The following is a 19,668-nucleotide window of genomic DNA, read 5'->3' as shown; positions in this document are numbered from 1 at the left end:
GCAGGAACTGTTTTTGCTTTTTCTTTGTATTCCTTCATTCTTAGGACAGTTCCTGGAACAAAGTAAGGGCTTAATAAATGCTAATTGATTGACTGATAAATTAATTAGAATTCTCCAAGCATTACAGTCATTGAAGTTTCTTTGATCACATATATTTTTAACCAGTATATAGCTCCAATCTATATTCTTCATCTTTATACTGATTAGAAGAGTGTTCCTATTTATACTTTTTTCTTTCAATTATTCAACACATTTTTAGTTATCTCATAATTAAGCCTTTTTGCCTTAAGATTGATTCAAGAAAATACTATTCTTAAAAAATGCAATTCTAACTATACAAATTTAATTGTCTGATGAATTTTATATTATTAATTATTAGTTAATTAGATGTCAATGTTCTGACCTCAAATAGTTACTAGTTTTATGAACATGGGCAAGTCACTTCACTTTTGCCTGCTTTAGTTTCCTTATCTGTAAATTGAGGATACTAATAGCACCTATCTACCTTCTAGGGTTTCAGTGAAGTTCAAATGAGATATTTATAAAGTGTTACCATAAGGCCTGGTACATAGTAGGTGCGATATAAGTGCTAGTTATTTTTATTAGATTATGGTCACATTTATTTTGCTTATCCTCTTTTAAACTCTTGTCACTGTAGCTTTTAAAAACATTTGAACTTGTTGGTAAAAATGAAGATGGTAAAGGCAGGTGTCCATTTGATCCAGCACAAAGCTATACATCTGTTATGGTTGGTAAGTGCTCTCTGTAATTACTTCAACGAGTATCTTTTTGGTTTTGATGTTTATTTGCTTGTCCCATTTTAATACAAGATACACTTTAAGAATATTCATATATTTTAAATACAGATCTTAATAAAAATAATAATAATTTTAAAAAAATTGATGTTATATGTATTATATAGAAAATATTCTTATGCAAACCTCATAATATTTCTTCAGAATTAAGAGTAAACTCTCCTGTGTATGTAGTCTTTTTAAGTTCCACTTTGTCTTTCTGAGGCTATACATATCTATGCATCAATGCAAGTACCTCTGAAGTATGCTGTATATAAGACAATGTTTGCAGGTGTGTTTGGAGTTACATGTATATGCTTAGTTGTTATTGTTTAATTTAGTACAATATAGTCTAAAAAACATAAACCAAAGTAAACTCAACCTCAAAGAAAAATAACAAGAGATGAGAATAAGCAGGTCTGTGGCAGTTTGGAGAAATTTGTTTAACATTCTTTAAGGAAAAGAAAGGTTTATACTGTTATAATGAAGAATATTTTTATAATTATCAGCCATTTTGAGGATTTGAAATGTTTATTTCCCTTTTTTCTGACACTGAAGATGGGGAGCTTTACTCTGGAACATCCTATAATTTCTTGGGAAGTGAACCTATCATTTCTCGAAATTCTCCTCAAAGTCCATTGAGAACAGAATATGCAATACCTTGGCTAAATGGTAAGAAAATATTTTTTAAAAACTTAACAAAGAATGAATTATACTGCATCTGTATTTTTTTAATTTTTTCCTTATAAGATTTATGGATGAGATCAACTTTTTTGATTTTTGTTTCCCTTTCTATTTGAAGTAGCTACACATTTTTTATTGATCTTTTTCTTTTTTCAACATCACTGTCCCTTCCCTCTAATAACTCTCCCCAATCCTTTTAAACTCCTCTTTTAATCTTCCCTCTTTAACACTGTGGCTACTCTTTGAACCCAAGATTTTCACTGTCAAATCACTCAATCTTGAACCTTCTTTCCCCAACCTCTAGATTCAAAGAGAGATTTCTGTTATACAAATCAAGAAATCAGGAAAAAAAACTATACAAGTTATTTCATAGAATTAAAGTATACTGTGTGTATATGACATTCATTTTTACTTTGAATTTACAGAACCTAGTTTTGTTTATGCTGATGTGATCAGAAAAAATCCTAATGGCACAGATGGAGAAGATGACAAAATCTACTTCTTTTTCACGGAAGTATCTGTGGAGTATGAATTTTTTGGAAAATTGATGATTCCCAGGATAGCTAGAGTATGCAAGGTGGGAAACATAAATAATTTCTTATTACTTTTGTGAGAGGATATACCTGGAAGGCTATGATCTTAACTATTAAGGTTTTTTAATTGATCTACCGTGGGCATATATTTGATCTATAGTCTGATTTTCTATTAGAATTTTTAAAAGCTTGAAGACTTGGACTCTATTTCTCTTGACTAATTTGTTAAACTTTTGACACATTTAGTTTTCTTCTTCCCTAAAGTTTCCTTAGCCTACAGACTTTAATTTTTTCGTTTTTTTAAATTTTTAAATATTTTTCCATGGTTACATGATTCATGTACTCTCCCTCTCCTCTGCCCTCCCCTATCACAGAGCTGACAAGCAATTGCACTGGGTTATACATGTGTTATCAGTTGATACCTATTTCTATATTATTCATAATTATAATAAAATAATCTTTTAAAACCAAAACCCCAGATCATATACCCATATAAACAAGCACAGTTCTTTCCCTTAATATGGACAGCATTCTTTCTCATAAATCCCTCAGGATTGTCCTGGATTATTGCATTGCTATTAGTAGGAAAGGCAATTACATTTGATCATTCCCCAATGTTTCACTTTCTGTGTACAATGTTCTCTTGTTTCTGTTCATTTCACTCTGCATCATTTCATGGAGATCTTTTCAGTTCATATAGAAATCCTCTAGTCCATCATTCCTTACCGCACAATAGTATTCCATCACCATCATATACCACAATTTTTTCAGCCATTCCCCAATTGAGGGACACCCTCTCACTTTCTAATTTTTTGCCACCACAAAGAGCACAGCTATGAATATTTTTGTACAACCCTTTTTTTAATCATCTCTTTGAGATACAAAACTAGTAGTAGTAGTATTGCTGGATCAAAAGGCATGCATTCTTTTAAAGCCCTTTGGGCATAATAACCTACAGACATTTTTGAGAATGATTTTCCCTGAAGTTAGAGTATGTCTTACTTTTTCTTCTTTAGCTAGGAAAAAAATAATAAATAAAATACCAAACTATTATAATGTATACTACAGAAAATGACCAAGGAATCAGCCTTTCTGTTTTAGGGTAGTAACCAAATTATAATCAGATTGTGGTTTAACTCTTTATTTTATCTCTTCTGGGTAAGTGTGTGTGTGTGTGTGTGTGTGTGTGTGTGTGTTTTATTTTTAGTCATCATGTTTGCAAATATCATAATGAAGAGCAATATCTAACACTAGATGACAGAAATGGCATTCAAGAGGTTTCAGTATTGTGCTAAATCTAATACAGAAAAATTAAATGAAAATTAATATAAAGTCTTGCAAATGGATAATAAAAGCTCATTTCCTAACTATGATATAGGAGACTCTTCATTAGTTGTAAAAGAGATTTGGGAGTTTCTGTGACCACAAAGTAAATGTTTGGTTGTTGGCATAATGTCAGACAAAATGGCAAATGGAATTTAGGTTAAGATTAAGAGTCATAGTTTCCAGGACAGGAAGGTGATAATGCCAGTGTACTTAATCCTTACCAGGCCTCATCTTACCTGTTGTGTTCAGTTTTTACACCAGGGTTTAAGATAGGCATTGATAATTTAGAGTGCCCAGGAGAGGGAAACTAGGATGGCAAAGGGCATTAAGTCCATGCTTTGTAAGGTTCAGTTGAAGGAATTGGGTAGGTTTAACATGGGGAAGAGAAGATTAAAGGATGATGTGAAATCTATTCTCAATGAATATTGAGACTTTCAGGACTAGAAGGGATTACAGAAATCATATGGTTCAGCTTTTTTGCTCTTAAAGATGAAAAAAAGAGAAAATCCAAGATTGTTAGGTAATTTGCCTAAGGTTCCACAACTAATTCCAGATGCTAATGGTCAGTATCCCTGGCTAGTTCTTCTAGTTCTGGGAAATATTTCTCTAAAGTTCTCTGACAAACTGGGCCAGGAAGAAGAGCAAATATATTTGAAGGGTTTTCTTGTGGAGAAGGGATTAAACTTGTTCATTTTGGTCCTAGAGAACAGAACCTAGAGCAACAAGTATAAGTTGGAAAGAGGTACTCTTAAGCATGATGTCAGGAAAAACTTCCTAATTTTTAAAATTGAGCAAAAGTGAAAAAGGATGTTTCAAAAAGATAATGGTTAGGGGCAGCTGGGTAGCTCAGTGGAGTAAGAGTCAGGCCTAGAGACAGGAGGTCCTAGGTTCAAACCCGGCCTCAGCCACTTCCCAGCTGTGTGACCCTGGGCAGGTCACTTGACCCCCATTGCCCACCCTTACCACTCTTCCACCTATGAGACAATACACCGAAGTACAAGGGTTTAAAAAAAAAAAAAGATAATGGTTAGGTAACTCCTTATTGGAGGTCTTCACATAGACTAGACAACTTCCTGTTTTATTTAAAGTAAGGATATCTGTGGCATATGGATTGGACTAGGTAAACTCTAAGGTCCCTTCCAATCTTAAATTATATGATTCTGTGATATTTTGGTGTACAAAATTTTAAGGGTAATGCAAATAGTTTCCAAAAAGGTAACAATAAAAAATTATTAAAGCAATGGAAAAAAAAAGATTCTCCAAAGGAAAAGAAACCAGAGTTAATTTAAACTAAGAAAAGACAGCTAAGAAAGCCCAGCCCTTTGGAAAGAATTTCTCCAGTAAAGACTGACCAGAAGTTTTGAGAGTACTTCAAAGCATTCATCAATTCATCAAACATTTATCAAGTTCCGCTTTAAATAGAGTGCCCTGCTGGGCAATGGTAGAGATTCAAAATTTAGATAAATCATTGTCCCTGATCTTCTGGATCATATAATCTAGAAGTGGGATAACTATAAAATATTACAATACAGGATAAATGCGTTAGAGAAGTGTAAGAATAAAAGTACTCTGTGACCAGTGTTATTAGAGAAGGCTTTATTTGGAAAAATAGGCATTTGTGAGTTCTAAGCTGTGAAATTTTAATGTGAGAGAATCAGGTAGCAGAGATAGAACTAATATGAAGAGACCAAAGTCCATTCCAGATACCAACATCTTGGGGGGAGGGAATGTACTTTTTATCTCAGTGCTTCTACTTTTTTCTTAGCCCCTGAACTAACATTCTAAAGGGTCCTCAAGCCTGGGGCTCTGGCACCAGAGTGAGGAGGGGGGTAGACTGTTACCCCTCTCTCCTCCCACAAATGTATATCACCTTGGGAACAAGGATGCTTTGGATCAGCAGAATAAGGGAGCACACTGACAATTTGTTGTTATTCTTCCTCTTTATCCAACCCTCATACTAAATTCAGCATTAGATCTCCCCAATCCTCTTCCTTTTCTCACTGCCATTTCCACTGAGCCCTTTGGACTCCTCCTCTATCATCTGATCATGGAAAATATTATTGTATTCAGACTTAGAGGACCTAAGTTCTTACCAGCTTTAGGAAAGTCCTTTTCTCTTCTATAAGATCCATATAAGTAATTATTAGTACTTGGGTATTTTTGATGTTGGAAGAGCACTTCAAAAATTTACAGTGCAGTAGAGAAGACATACACATTTTAAATCTGTAGTATAGCATCAAGAGCAGTGATTGTGGAGCCAAAGGACCTGGATTCAATCTCAGCTTTGTGTAACCTGTGTATCTTTGGACACATCATTTATCCTTTTAAGTGTGAGGTGAGGCTATGGAATTGATTATCTCCAAGCTCCTTTTTAGCTTTGAATCAAAGATCAGGGGATGATAGACTAGACACAGAATTTGAATGGGCATTAGAAGTCATCTCACCCAGAACCCTTCATTTTATAGAAGAATTGAGGCCCAGATCAGTAAATAAACTTAAACTATAGTTGCCCAGGTCGTAGCAAAGCCAAGAACCCAGAAAAATCTTAAATCTTAGCAGTATTTTTTTTGTCATATCTTAGCTATAGCTCCCAGGAAGACAGCACAACTGATTAGTCAGTTCAAATATGTATACTATAATAGAAGGGGATAAAGAAAAGGTAAAAGGGGGGTTTTGGTCCTTTGGTGGGAAAGGAGGGTGCAATAGTGGATTGAGGTGGTAAGGAGAGATGTAAGGGGATGGCTGAGTTTAGGGAAATAGAGGACAAGGTAGTATAATGAACAATAAGGAGAAATGATGAGGTAATTAGGGGAGGCAGCTGCAAAAGGGAGACACTCAGACTAGAGACAGAGGTTACTGGGGGAGGAAGGCTGGACTCTTCCAGGGAAAATGGTATTTCTACAGACACAAAGGTTAAGGCCAGTCAGAAGTGGTTTGAATCTGACTAGAGGGCTTTCTAGTCAGTTTCTCAAGTCCACAAAGAAGGAGTCCCAAGGCTCCTCCCTGTCAGTGAAACTGAAGAGTTTCCAGGAGGAAGTATAGAGACAACTACTTCCTCCCAGGATGGACACCTCCAGCTTCCCTCAGGAAAATAAAGAGAATAGTTCCTTCCCTCTTTCAACCCTCACTTGTCGTTGAGCCAATGATTTAGCAAAGGGTTTGATTAGGTAACATGGGGTTTATTAAAGTTTCAGGGTTGATTATAAAGGAGAGAAGGTACAGGGTTTCTCTTAACAGCTGCTAGGGAGAAGCTCCAGGTGGAGGAGGGTCACAGGAATGGCTTGGACTGAGAGAGAGCCTGCTCTCTCTCAGCCAGGGAAGTTTGGCTGCCCTTGAGGTTAGGGAGTACTAAAACAATAAAGCAGGGAATAGTTTGTTTCAAGGGTAAGCCCTACTTGTCTATGGGGAACTAAATCCTCTAAGTCTAATTGCTACAACCCAAAAATCCACCCTTCTTCCAAAGCCCACAGGAAAATCAGGAAGGAAATAGGGGGATAGAATAGGGAAGGTCAGGGAAGGTCCAGAGAAGTTAGCTAAACCCCAAATGTCCAAAGACAAAAGCACAGATTCAAGGCAAGGTTTCAGCCCAAAGGCAGAGCCCAGTTCACCCCTCCACTCTTCACAAGAAGCTTCTGGGGCCCACTGTACCTTGTCAGATTTCTAAGGCTGGCTAACTGCCAGAAATTCTACAGTTAGCGTTTTCCAGGGTAAATGCCTAGATTGCATCTCTGCATTACAATACCCACCAACAACTGGGATGCATCTCTTCTTCTTAGGGCCAGTAGCAAGATTTCTTTGCATTTTCAAATGACAAAAAATATTCATTGATATAAGGAATAGAGTTCTGTTGGTAATAACGAAAAAACTTAACAATCTACTCTACTTAACCTTTGATGAAGCCTGGAAAATCCAGGTGACTCTTATGTGTAATTTATTCCTCAAACTTCCTTTTCTTTGTTTCCTTTTTGTGGACAATTAAATGTCTAGCAACCCTAAGAGTCATAAGTCTCATTTGCTACACATATACATGGTACAAATTGGTAATACTAGCGCTATGTATTGGTGGTTTTCAGTTTTAATTCAGATTCTTAACTTTCTAGAAATATGACTCTCTTAGAAAATAACCCCAAACTTCTCTACTACCAGCAATGCAAGGATCCAGAGCAAGGCTGAAGGACTTATGAGAAAGAAAACTAGCAACATTCAGAGGAAAATGTGTGTAGAAACATAGAAGAAAAATAACTGCTTGAACACATAGGCTGATGGGGATTTTATTGGGGAGGTAGACGCTAAACGATAACTCTAGTCGAACTATCAATAATATGGAATTAGGTGTTAATACATGTAAAACCCAGTGGGATTGTGCTTCAGCTACAGGGGGGTAGGGAGGATGTTGGGGGAGAGGGAAAGAACATGAAAAATGTAATTATGGGAAAATATTCAAAATAAAATTAAAATTAAAAAAGAAAAAAGAAAATAACCCCAAAACAAATGGAAATGTTTTACATACAGCTATTTAATCAAGGTGGAAAACATTTATACACTCTATTTCCCTTTGGCATTTTAGGGCGACCAAGGAGGCTTAAGGACTTTACAGAAGAAATGGACCTCTTTTCTAAAAGCCAGATTAATCTGTTCCATACCAGAGAGCAATTTTATCTTCAATGTGATCAATGATGTTTTTATCCTTAAATCTCCTGATTTAAAAGAACCTATATTTTATGCAGTTTTCGCTCCACAGTTGTAAGTGCCATGAGATAAATTTTTTAGCTTTATTTTCCTAAAATAGGTTATTGTCATCAAGAAAAAACAATTTCTTCTTTGTTACCTAGGAATAATGTAGGGCTGTCAGCAGTGTGTGCATACAACATGTCTCTTGTGGAAGAAGTTTTCTCCAAAGGAAAATACATGCAGAGTGCCACTGTAGAACAGTCCCACACAAAGTGGGTCCGTTATAGTGGAGAGATTCCCAAACCTCGTCCAGGAGCGGTGAGTAGAGAAGAAAGTCAGGATGAACATGGATTAAGCTTTCTCATCTTTTTTTAAAAAAGCAAAGTAGGACACTACGTAGGAAGTCTACAAGGATGATAGCAACACAAAAAGTCTGATTACTGTGTATTTGATTGACTTGGCAACTTTTTATTTCCCTATCAGCTTGTGGATTGGTTTCCTGTTGTGAAGGAGTTGATTCTATTTTGTGATTGAAAGGACTAATGAAATTATGACTCTTAGTTTTTCTTTTAACATCTTTTCAATGTTTTGTCTTCTAATTTTCATGGTGAGAAGCAATAATTGCTACATGTAACTATAGCAGGAAGCTATTTATCTAGCACAATAAAGTGAGGCTGTATTAAGAAGCAACAAAAATTTAAATTTTCTGTAACAAAATAAAAGATTCCTATTCCTTGGCAAGGACCTTTACTAATACGCAACATCAGGCATTAATTTTCATCAGGATATACTAATTAAATTTTTTTCTGAGGAAGTCAATTTTGTGTAGGTTATTAAACTACAAAATTTTTAAAAATCAGTTTGGAGTTTTGTAATAATTGCTGTTCCCTCTCCCCTACTCATGTCATCTCCTTCTTCAGTGATGATGAGACAGTAGCAAAAAAGAGGGCACAAGGTGCTACAAATTACACAATTCTTAGATTGTTTTTAAATATTAACTTATTTGTGAATGTTGTAAAGGAAGCCCCTCTAGAAACTGAGTCATGTCAGTCTTGCCTTGCTATTCTTCTTGTAAATGAAACCAGGGCGTAAAAGGAAGTTGCAGTTTAATGGAAAGATGGTTCAGAGGTTCTCTTTGGAAAGTAAAATAAAAGCTTTTTAAGGTTTTTAATGTGTACAAAATCCATAAGAATAATCATTTCATGTGGTATTTGATCATCTCTTATTATAATGGTGAGCATTTACAGAAAGACTAACAAGAAGATAAATTGGGATTATGTACTATTGCACATAGTGAGAATGTGGAAAAATAAGTTGGAAAATATGGCTCATGAGTAAGAAATGAGAGGTTGTAGATTACATGGATTTCTTATGCCTGTGTACCATAATCTGACCAAGTCAAGCATCTTAAACATGAAATGCTTGTATTTTAACAAGAGAAAATTGGTTAACAATGTGGGAATCATTTCTAAATAATCTATGTATAGTTAGACTATCAGTTTGTTAAATCAAAGTTCAAGTTATGGTATAAATTTTGAATAAATCTACCCTTATTTATTCACACAATCTTGTTGCTTAAAAAAATGAAATGGATGAAAATACATATCACAGACTATCACCTTTTCCTAAGGAAATATAATTTATTATAATAATTAAAAGGTAGCATTAATGTAGCACTTTAAGGTTTGCAAAGGTTTTCACATATGTCAACTCCTTTGGTCCTCACAACAACTCTGTGAGGCAGGTATTACTAATTCTCATCTTAGAGGTGAGGAAACTAAAATACAATTGAATGTCTTTCCTAGGGTGACACAACTAGGTTAGAGGCAGAACTTGAGGCTAAATCTTCCCAATTCCAAGTCCAGAGTTCTGTCCTTTATGTCATGTAGCTGCCAGATGGAAATAATCATTACAACAAAAAGACCAAAAGGAGCCAAGAATCTTTTTGCCCAGCAGAGAAAGATGGCAACTAAAGACAGTACTATTTGGAGTATAAATTTATTTGTAAAATCTTAAAGGGAAGGATAATGAAAGATTATGAATGGTGTTGCCTTATAAAACAAAAAAGCAGTGGAAGAAAAACAAGTTTACAGAAATATTGATGATATTCCTAATGCATATCCTCTCAGAAGGCTTTTTTATATTTTCAATTTTTTATGATATCAAACAGTCTTCATCATCCTATCTAATACCTCCCAACTCTTTTTTTAAAAATTTATTTATTTTTAATTATTTATTTTTAAGTTTGCGTTCCAAATTTTCTCCCTCCCTCAAACCTCGTCCTCTGCCCACTTGAGAAGGCAAGCAAAATGATATAAATTATACATGTGAAATCATTTAAAACATATTCCTATAATGGCCACATCACAGCAAAAAAAAAAAAAACAAGAAAAAATTTTAAAGTGAGAAAAGTATACTTCAGTTTGTACTCTGAGTTCATCTGTTCATTCATTCATCTGTTCTTTCATTTCCTCTGTTAAAGCATTTTTAATTATGAGTCCTTTGAAATTTTCTTAGATCAGAGTAGCTGTCTTTTTTTTTTTTTAAAGCCCTTACTTTCTGTCTTAGTATCAGTTCTAAGAGAGAAGAGTAGCAAGGGCCCTAGGCAACTAGGGCTAAGTGACTTGCCCAGGGTCATATAGTTAGGAAGTGTGTGAGGCTCCCTAGGGCCTCTTGCCTCTAGGCCTGGCCCTTTATGCACTGTGCTACCTAACTGCCCCTAAGTCTTTCACAATTGATAGTTGATCATCATTACAGTATTTTTGTTATGCTGTACAATGATCTCCTGGTTCTGCTTATTTCATTCTGATCAGTTCATGTTCTAATCAGTTCCTCTGTTTTTCTGAAACTTTCCCTCTCATCATTTCTTATATATATGTTATCATAATCATTTACCACAACTTGTTCAGACATTTACCAGTTAATGGATTTCAATTTCCAATCTGCCACTACAAAGAGTTGCCATAAATATTGTGTGTGTGGGTACACACACACACACACACACACACACACACACATACACACACACACACACATATTACAGGTCCTTTTCCTTTTTCTTTGATCTCTTTGGGGTACAGACCTAGTATTTTGGGGTCAAAGGATATGTACAGTTTATAACCCTTTAGGCATATTGTTCTCTAGAATGATTAGACCAGTTTACAACTCCAACTATGGGGATTAAGTGACTTGCCCAGTGTCACACAGCTGGGAAGTGTCTGAGGCCAGATTTGTACCTAGGACCTCCTGTCTCTAGGCCTGGCTCTCAATACACTGAGCCACCCAGCTGCCCCCTCCATCCCCGCATTCTCTTTTAATTAGGTCTGTTGGTTGCTTTTGCTTTGTCTGAGTCATGATTGCTACCCCTGCCTTTTTTACTTCAGCTAATGCATGATAGTCTCCTCTGTCTCCTTAACCCTGTGTATGTCTTTCTGTTTCAAGTATATCTTTTTTAAACAACATTATTGGATCCTGATTTCTAAATCCATTCTGCTATCTGCTTCCATTTTATGGGTCAGCTCATCCCAATTGCAGTTATGATTACTAATTGTGTATCTCCATCCTATTTTCTTGTTTATCCTTCTCTCCCTCACTTCTTATCCTGTCCCTTCTCAAAAGTTTGTTTTGCTTCTGATCACTGCTTCCCTTAATCTGCTGTCTCTTTTGTCATCCCCTCCTCTTTCTCTTATCCTCTTCTCCTTATCCTCTTCCCCTCCTATTTTCCTATTGGGTAGGATAGATTTCCATACCCAAATGAGTATGTGTGTTTATACATACATACATACATACATACATACATACATATTATATGTATTCTTTCCTCTTTGAGCCAATTCTGATGAGAGTTTGGTTTAAACATTGCCCATACACTTGCCATTTTCTCCTCCATTTAAGAAAGCTCTTCCTTGCGCATCTCTTTTATGTGAGATACTCTTCCTTATTCTACCTGTACCTTCCCCCTTCTCCCAGTGTATCCCTCTTTTTCACTCCTTCACTTTTTTGAGATCATCTCAGAAGGCTCTAAAGATACCAGCAGATAAAAAAATAGAAAAGGTCTGTCAAGATTTTTAAAATTATTTTTTTCGGGTTACCGAACTTGCAGAAAAATTTCCTGACATTTTTCTGTCAAAAAAAAGTGAGGAAAAAATGTTGGTGACCAATGACCCATATGTCTACTTTTCCAATGCTTCAGAGTCTTTGAGAATAATATGGGAATGATTTGAGAATAAAATAATATGTATATCATCTATTATTGAGGGCATCCTTGATGAAGTATAAAAAGAAAACAGTCATACTTTGACAAATAGTTTATAACTGACCACATCTTTACAGTTACATTATTAACTGAAAGGTTAATTTGTCTGTGCTTGAATGAAAAAACATCTGATTCAATAAAGCAAAATGTATCCTTTAAAATTTACCATACAACATGTCACCTTCTATGCATATGTTAAAATCATATAAGAGTCCTTGAACAATGGCAGAGAATTTTAGTAACTGAGCGATTATTAATACCAGTAGCAAAGAATAAAGTGCTTGATTGCCAAAGACGTTTTCCATTGTCATGGAAATTGTTGAACAAAATTCAAATGAAAGAAGAATTATCTGAATGTGATGAGGTTCTAAAGATTCACCTGTTTCTATATAATACTATAATGATTGAATCAAGTCTAGCAGTCCTGTAAAGCATCCTCATTGAGATCTATAATTACTCAAAAAGTTTCAGTTTAGCAATCTACATAGGAAAAACTAATGAATGAAGAATCTTTATTGTCCAGGGCATGATATGCAGTTGGGTGGACAATCTATAAAGCTGGTATGTGGGTAAACATATCTTGGAAAGAAACTATAGATGAATAGTGAACTAGTACCATAATTAACAAAGGGGAAGAGAATACATTTTGTAAACTTGCACAGTATTTTTAATGATCTACCCAAATATCTCCTTGAAACAAAAACTTATTTTTTTGGAACTCAAGTCATCTGGTGATTGTATACCACTGCAAATTTATGGAATTTTCTTCTCTGAAGAAGCTGAAATTCACCAGAAAGGCAATGGAATATCTGACTAGCTTAGAGTATTTTTCCAAGTAAAGAAATTATTAGAAGTGGTATACATGATATCATCACAGATTCAAAAAAAAAAGAGGCGGAATGGCCATGTACTTTGAAATGTTAATAAATAGTTACTCATATGTTACACTGTCCACATATTGTAAAAAGATTGGGGGAAAGGTCCTGTAATAATAAAGAGAGCCAGTAACCAATGTTTGAGAGAGACAGAGAGAGAGACAGAGAGAGAGAGAGAGACAGAGAGAGAGAGAGAGAGAGAGAGAGAGAGAGAGAGAGAGAGACAGAGAGAGAGAGACAGAGAGACAGAGAGACAAAGAGACAGAGAGAGAGAGAGAGAGAGAGAGAGAGAGAGAGTGAGTGAGTGTCTTTATGCTGACTCTGTCCTCCAGCTCTCCCCTGTTGCCGAATATACTCTGGGAGACTTTGAGGGGGTGTCACCCCGAAACAATTATACAATTATAGAAAAAAGACAGAAACAGAAAACTAGAAATAGGGGTGGTCTGGATGGTCGTGCCACCCCACAGGAGTTGGGGGTGAGGTTTCCCTATAAGATGAGATATGTGGTACCCCATACCCAGTCTGATTCTGAATGAGGGCAGGATTCACACAAGCCTCCCCCAAGGTCAGTCAACTTCACAGTGGGTGATCCAGCTTCAAGATAGAGGCAGCCAGACCAAGCTGTGGTTCCCCTCTCCCTTGTTGTCTCTCAGGCACTCTGGAACACTATCTGACTAATGAATGGCTTTTATTATTCACAATTCAGAGATTGGGGAAAGGGATGAAGGGCAGAGGGATTTTTTGGGTGCCCTCTTCTCTATTTCTATGGGGTCTATCACTCAGGAGGGAACCTTTGGGGTTTCCACTCCTAAGCTTCTTCCCCTACCCCTTCTCCTTCTGTTTCTATTTCTAGTTTTCTGTTTCTGTCTTTTTTCTATAATTGTAAGTTTTGACTGAAAGGGAGTCTCTTAGCAAGGTTGGATAATGGGAGAAGGGGACTAAGAGATAGCTCCCAAAATGGAGTCCAAAAACTTAACTGACTTGATGGTTGAAGTCTTGATGGGTGAGATGTGAAGGGATGGCTTTGATCAGGGAATCAGGGTTTCAATTTCCAAACAAAAGATCCTCTGGAAGCCCTCAGGACTGGATCCGAGCTGGGATGTCCACCTCCTCCCTCTCTCAGTCCTCCGCTGGAAGACCTCTCCTCCTCCTCCTTCCTCCGGAGAATTTCCCAGAATTCTTTCTGGTCTCAACTGTCAGTAACTGTCACCAACTGTCTCTGGCTCCTTTTGTCCCATCCCCCTTGCACAAATCCCATCCTTAAAGTCCCCAACATGTTGTTTGGACCCCTTTTGAAGGATTTATGGGCGATCTGTTGACCAAGATGCACAGGATGAGAAAACATGAATGTGTTGCAATATTTATTGCTGGAGGAAGCTCCAAGCTTCATTGAGATCACTGAGTCATCAAAGTATATTAGGTTGACAGTTACCTTTCCCAAAATATTAATTTCATCTTTATAGTCACATGTTTTGGCCTTCCTATAAATCAGTGGGCCACAGAAATAGAACAGAGCTGTATTTCTTGTTATTGACACCTTTTCCTGTATTAGCTTTTTCTTTATCTTAATATGAAAATAGCTAAGAATTCATCTAAATTTTAAAAATACTTAGTATGTGGATTAATGTATCAATGTGTGTTTGGCCTAGACAGATTCTCTTTTAGAAGCATAGCATTCTTCTATTGCTGGATAGAAATTAAAATAAGAAGTAAAAAACTCATTCAAATTTTGATTTGTTTTTAAAAGCTTTTTTTCTTACATAAAAGGTAGATAGTCATTTGCAAGACAAAACAATTTTAAAACAAAACATTTCCTAAGAGCTTTATAACACTTACTGAAATTACTTGAAGATTAATTTTATGGATTTAAAAATACTATTTTAATCTTTCTCAAGAATCAAGTTTTTAAAGAATGTTCCTAAAAGCAATATATAAATAAATTATAATATCTTTATTGCTAATAAATGAAGATTGGTGATATGATCGTTTTCCTGGATTTTCTTTTTACAGTGTATCAACAATGAAGCAAGAGCAGCCAACTATAGTAGCTCTTTGAACTTGCCAGACAAAACACTCCAGTTTGTGAAAGATCACCCTTTAATGGATGATTCTGTGGTTCCAATGACAAACAGACCAAGGCTAATAAAAAGAGATGTGAATTATACACAAATTGTGGTTGATAGGATCCAGGCACTTGACAAGACAGTATATGATGTCATGTTCATCAGTACAGGTGAGTGTACAAAATTACATTCAAATACCATTAGTTCATCCATAGACAAATCCAATTCTTGAACAAATTTTGATTTAAAAAATTAAGATTTACTTATTGATTACACAAATTATGTGATAAAAATATAAACTGGACTGTTTCCTAAAATTTGAAAATATTCTTAAGAAATAGCCATCAAGAGTGCAAGTTGCTGATGTTATTTTTTAATTGTGCTTTTTAACACCTTCTGAATATGATACATTTAATGCCTTTTCTATCAGTTCCTCTGTTTGAGATGCTATTTCAACTTCCTTTGGAAAGTAAATATAATATATCCACTTTACCAAATGAAGAACAGGTTTTTCAAGAATGGAAAAAAGGGACAGCTGGGTGGTTCAGTGAATAGAATGCTAAGCCTGGAGACAAGAGGTCCTGGATTCAAATGTGGCCTCAGATACATCCAAGCTGTGGGAACCTGGGCAAGTCACCTAATCCCATTTGTCTAGCCCAGTGATGACAAGCCTTTTAGAGGCCAAATACCCAAATTGCAACCTTCACATCGCATGTGAGCCACCCCCTTACCCCAGAGAGGGAGAGAGGAAGTGCTTCCATTGGTCGGCTGGGCAGAGGGGATGGTGATGAGAGAAATGTCTTGAGGCACAGCGGAGAGGAGGAGGGGAGCAGCCCCTCTGGTAGACATGCCATAGGGTTACCAACACTATTTCCTAACCTTACATCTCTTCTGCTTTGGAACCAATCTTTGGTATCAATTCTAGGATAGGAGGTCTGTGTTTAAAAAAAAAAAAAAAGAAAAGAAAAATCTAACTCTACCAAATTCGTATCTTCATTATGTAATAAATATAGTTTGAAACTTTGCTTCTGCCCAAGTTAGGAAATCAATTGGGTTATTTCCATCCAGATTTTATTCATGTGATTATTTAGTAAGTTAGTCTTAACTGAGGAGACATTTTTCTTTTTTGGGTCAGGACAGCAACATTTTAAGAATTCATGTGGTCCAAAGATCAGAATTAATTTAGTAATACTTAAGTAACTCCTTAAAGCCAGAGGCCATTTTGCTTTTTACTTTTTTTTCCCCAGCCCTAGTGCCTTGCACATTGTAGGTATGTAATAAATCTTTGCTGAATTTATGATTTTATACTATGATTTTATGATTTTATACTATGATTTTATCTAAGCTAATTATTTAGAGCAGAACATTTTACATGTAGTTAATATTGCACCAGCAACAGCACTTTTAAATTCTGCCTGTTTTTAAAAGATGAACCATGATTTTAAAATAACAAACATCTAGCATACTTGAGTTTTCAGCTGTTCTAATCTTTTTTAAACATAGTACCTTTTGCCAGGCAGTTTCTCTGTATATGTGGCTTTTTTAATGAGCCTTAGTTAAGGTAAAGAAATTGGACTCTTCACTCTTTAGAAAGACATATTAAAGATTTTTTTTACTGTTACTGCTGTAAGAAAAATAATAATATCTATGTCATAATTATTTCTTTGAGTCTTCTAATGAGCTATTTATATCTTCTGTTAAAATGATGGTACTGAGATGTTGTTGGCCTTGACTATTTCAGATACAGGGGCCCTTCACAAAGCAGTTAGCTCTGAAAATGGGATGCACATCATTGAGGAAACACAACTGTTTCAAGACTTTGAACCAGTTCAGACCCTTCTGTTCTCTTCTAAGATGGTAAAAGACAAAACTTGTATTATAGAATTGGATCAGAACCCTGCTTAAGTTCATGTCTTCCTTATAGTGGTGATAGGAGAACAATTGTTAAGACCTGAATTCTAGACCTTGTGTTAGGTCTTACAAGTCGGTCAACAAGCATTTATTAAGTGATTGCTATGTGTCAGACACCATGTTAAGTGCTAAGTAATCAATTACAAACAAGAAGATAGCCCCTGCCTTGCACTCTGAAGTATAGTAAATAGTTCATGCTTACAGATATTTCCTGTGTGAAGAATCAAGGGGAGTTTTAGAACAGAAGATTTTTTTTTCTGACAGTCTCTTAAACTCTGATTAGCAAACTAATCCTCCTTATTAAATGACTGCTAAAAGGAGGAAAATCCACAGATTTCAGAAAGCTTATCTGTGATTATAAAACAAGCATTAATAAGGGTAGGCTAATATACTAGGCTTCTTTCTCTGTGGGAATTCTGTGATCCAGGTCATGCTAAGTACTCCATCTTAGAATCTGTGATAGAGAATTCATGGAAAGTGGCAAGCTAACTGTCATCTAAAATGCATATTTAGGGAAGGCAAATTCCAAACTTCAGAGAAAGAATAGGAAGGATGTCTTGGCCTGAAATCCTACAAAGGATGTTAACACAGGAAATATAAGAAGCTCTTGACAATGAAATGCTAGAGATACGATGAGAAACAATTTCATTGAAGAGAAAAAAGAAAAGTCGTTCTAAAGAGATTGCTCCAGATACTTAAGGAACTGAGTAACTTAGATTTTTAAAGATATGTATACTCCCCCTTCTTGGGAGAAAAGGGAATCACAGATACAGAACATTGTATAACCTAGTCTCTATGTTGGTTTGTTTTGCTTAAGTACTTTTCTTTGTTAATGAGAGAGTTCAGTAATCAAGAAATACATCAGAAAATATCAGTGGCATAAAAAGCAAAAGGCATTAAAACTTTTAAAAAGAGAGAAAAAGCATTTTGTGTATGTGTGTGAGAGACAGATTGAGAGAGTCAGAGACAGAGAGAGAGAAGATAGAAGCATTGGCAGTAAGAGAGGATGATGCTGAAAGGACAGAACCAGAAGTAATAGGTGAAAGTTGAGTAGAGGGAGATATAAATAGAAACTTCCTAACAAAGTTATCCTCAAGCGGAGTGCGGGTTTCCTTTTACGAAAGACCTTTAAGTAAAGGTGGACTTTAAGCAGTTGGTGAAAGTGTTTATAGGAGTTTATTATTCAATTCAACATGTCAAGTCAACAAGCATTTATTAAGACCTACTATATGTCAGTGATTTTGCTGAGAGTTGGTGATAAAAAGAAAGCCAAAAAAAAGGTCCTACTCTCTAGGAGCTTCATAGTCTAATAATGGAACTATATGCAAATAATTGTGTAGAAACAAGATATATACAGAATAATTTGGAGACAATCTTAGAGAAAAGGCACTAGCATTCATTGTGATGTATCAAGAAAGGCTTTTTATAAAGGGTGTGATTTTATCTAGGACTTGAAGTAAGTCAGAAGATGTAGATGAGCAGGGAGAGCATTCCAGGCATGCCAGGCAGCCAGTTAAAATAACTAGAGTCAGGAGATGGAGTCTCTTTCATAAGGAATAGTAAGGAGGCTAATGCCTCTGAATCCCAGAATATGTGAAGTGGGAAGTAAGCTAACAAGTGATAGAGCTGGGGCTCAAACTTAGACTTTCTGGTTCCTGATCCAGTGCCTTTTCAGGGCTCCAATTAAGCAGGTATTTGTTAAGAGTCTGCTATGTTTTTAGGCATTGTACTTGATAAAGGAATATTGGTAATGATTTTTTATGATTAAGTAATATGCATATTCCCAAATGATTAGGTTCCTCTTCCTTTCATGTTTACAGGGCAAGAAGTATATCTATGCTGGTTCCAATTCTGGTGTGGTTCAGTCTCCTGTTGCTTTCTGTGAAAAACATAGCACATGTGTAGATTGTGTATTAGCCAGGGATCCCTACTGTGCTTGGAATCCATGGAAAACCTCATGTGTTGATATCTTCAAAGAACATGGCAGCAACAGGTAAATGTATAACTGTTGATGAGGATGAACTATATATTTACATTTCTATTTTTTCACCAAAAAAATATATATGTACAGACATATATATAACCACAAGTGTGATTATCTTTTCAGCAGTTTGATTCAGAAAATGAGTGGTGATGCATCCTCTTGTACTGGTAAGTTTTTAAACATTAATATTTTTTTTCAAAATGTTATTTTCAGTTATATGATGACTTGGGAGTTTTTGTTTTTGTTTTCATTTATTTTGCTGTCATTTTGTCCAGGAAGTACATATATATAATAAGGCTTACAAATAAATATGCCTCCTATTTCGCTGAACTTTTAAAAAATGTAAGCATGAAATACTTTACAACTTATTGATTTGTTAAAAAAAGTTTTCTAGGGGGCAGCTGGGTAGCTCAGTGGATTGAGAGCCAGGCCTAGAGACAGGAGGTCCTAGGTTCAAATCTGGCCTCAGACACTTCCCAGCTGTGTGACCCTGGGCATGTCACTTGATTCCCATTGCCTACCCTTACCACTCTTCTGCCTTGGAGCCAATTGGCTCCAAGGCAGAAGGTAAG

General features: G+C 35.8%; 1 protein-coding gene across 1 annotated transcript in view; it reads left to right on the top strand.

Moving 5' to 3' along the window:
- Positions 1-19,668, top strand: part of SEMA4D (semaphorin 4D) — a 99,371-nt gene that overhangs the window by 18,364 nt on the left and 61,339 nt on the right. The window contains exons 5-13 of the mRNA XM_044680004.1: positions 659-752; positions 1,353-1,466; positions 1,904-2,055; positions 7,905-8,080; positions 8,170-8,326; positions 15,149-15,371; positions 16,943-17,058; positions 18,933-19,105; positions 19,220-19,263. Coding sequence (XP_044535939.1) covers positions 659-752; positions 1,353-1,466; positions 1,904-2,055; positions 7,905-8,080; positions 8,170-8,326; positions 15,149-15,371; positions 16,943-17,058; positions 18,933-19,105; positions 19,220-19,263 — 1,249 coding nt within the window. The remainder of the gene's footprint in view (positions 1-658; positions 753-1,352; positions 1,467-1,903; positions 2,056-7,904; positions 8,081-8,169; positions 8,327-15,148; positions 15,372-16,942; positions 17,059-18,932; positions 19,106-19,219; positions 19,264-19,668) is intronic.

Source organism: Gracilinanus agilis, chromosome 1 (genome assembly GCF_016433145.1).
Source record: "Gracilinanus agilis isolate LMUSP501 chromosome 1, AgileGrace, whole genome shotgun sequence".
NCBI lineage: Eukaryota > Metazoa > Chordata > Mammalia > Didelphimorphia > Didelphidae > Gracilinanus > Gracilinanus agilis.
The sequence above is the reverse complement of the archived record's forward strand: the minus strand, read 5'-3'. Positions and strand labels throughout refer to the sequence as shown.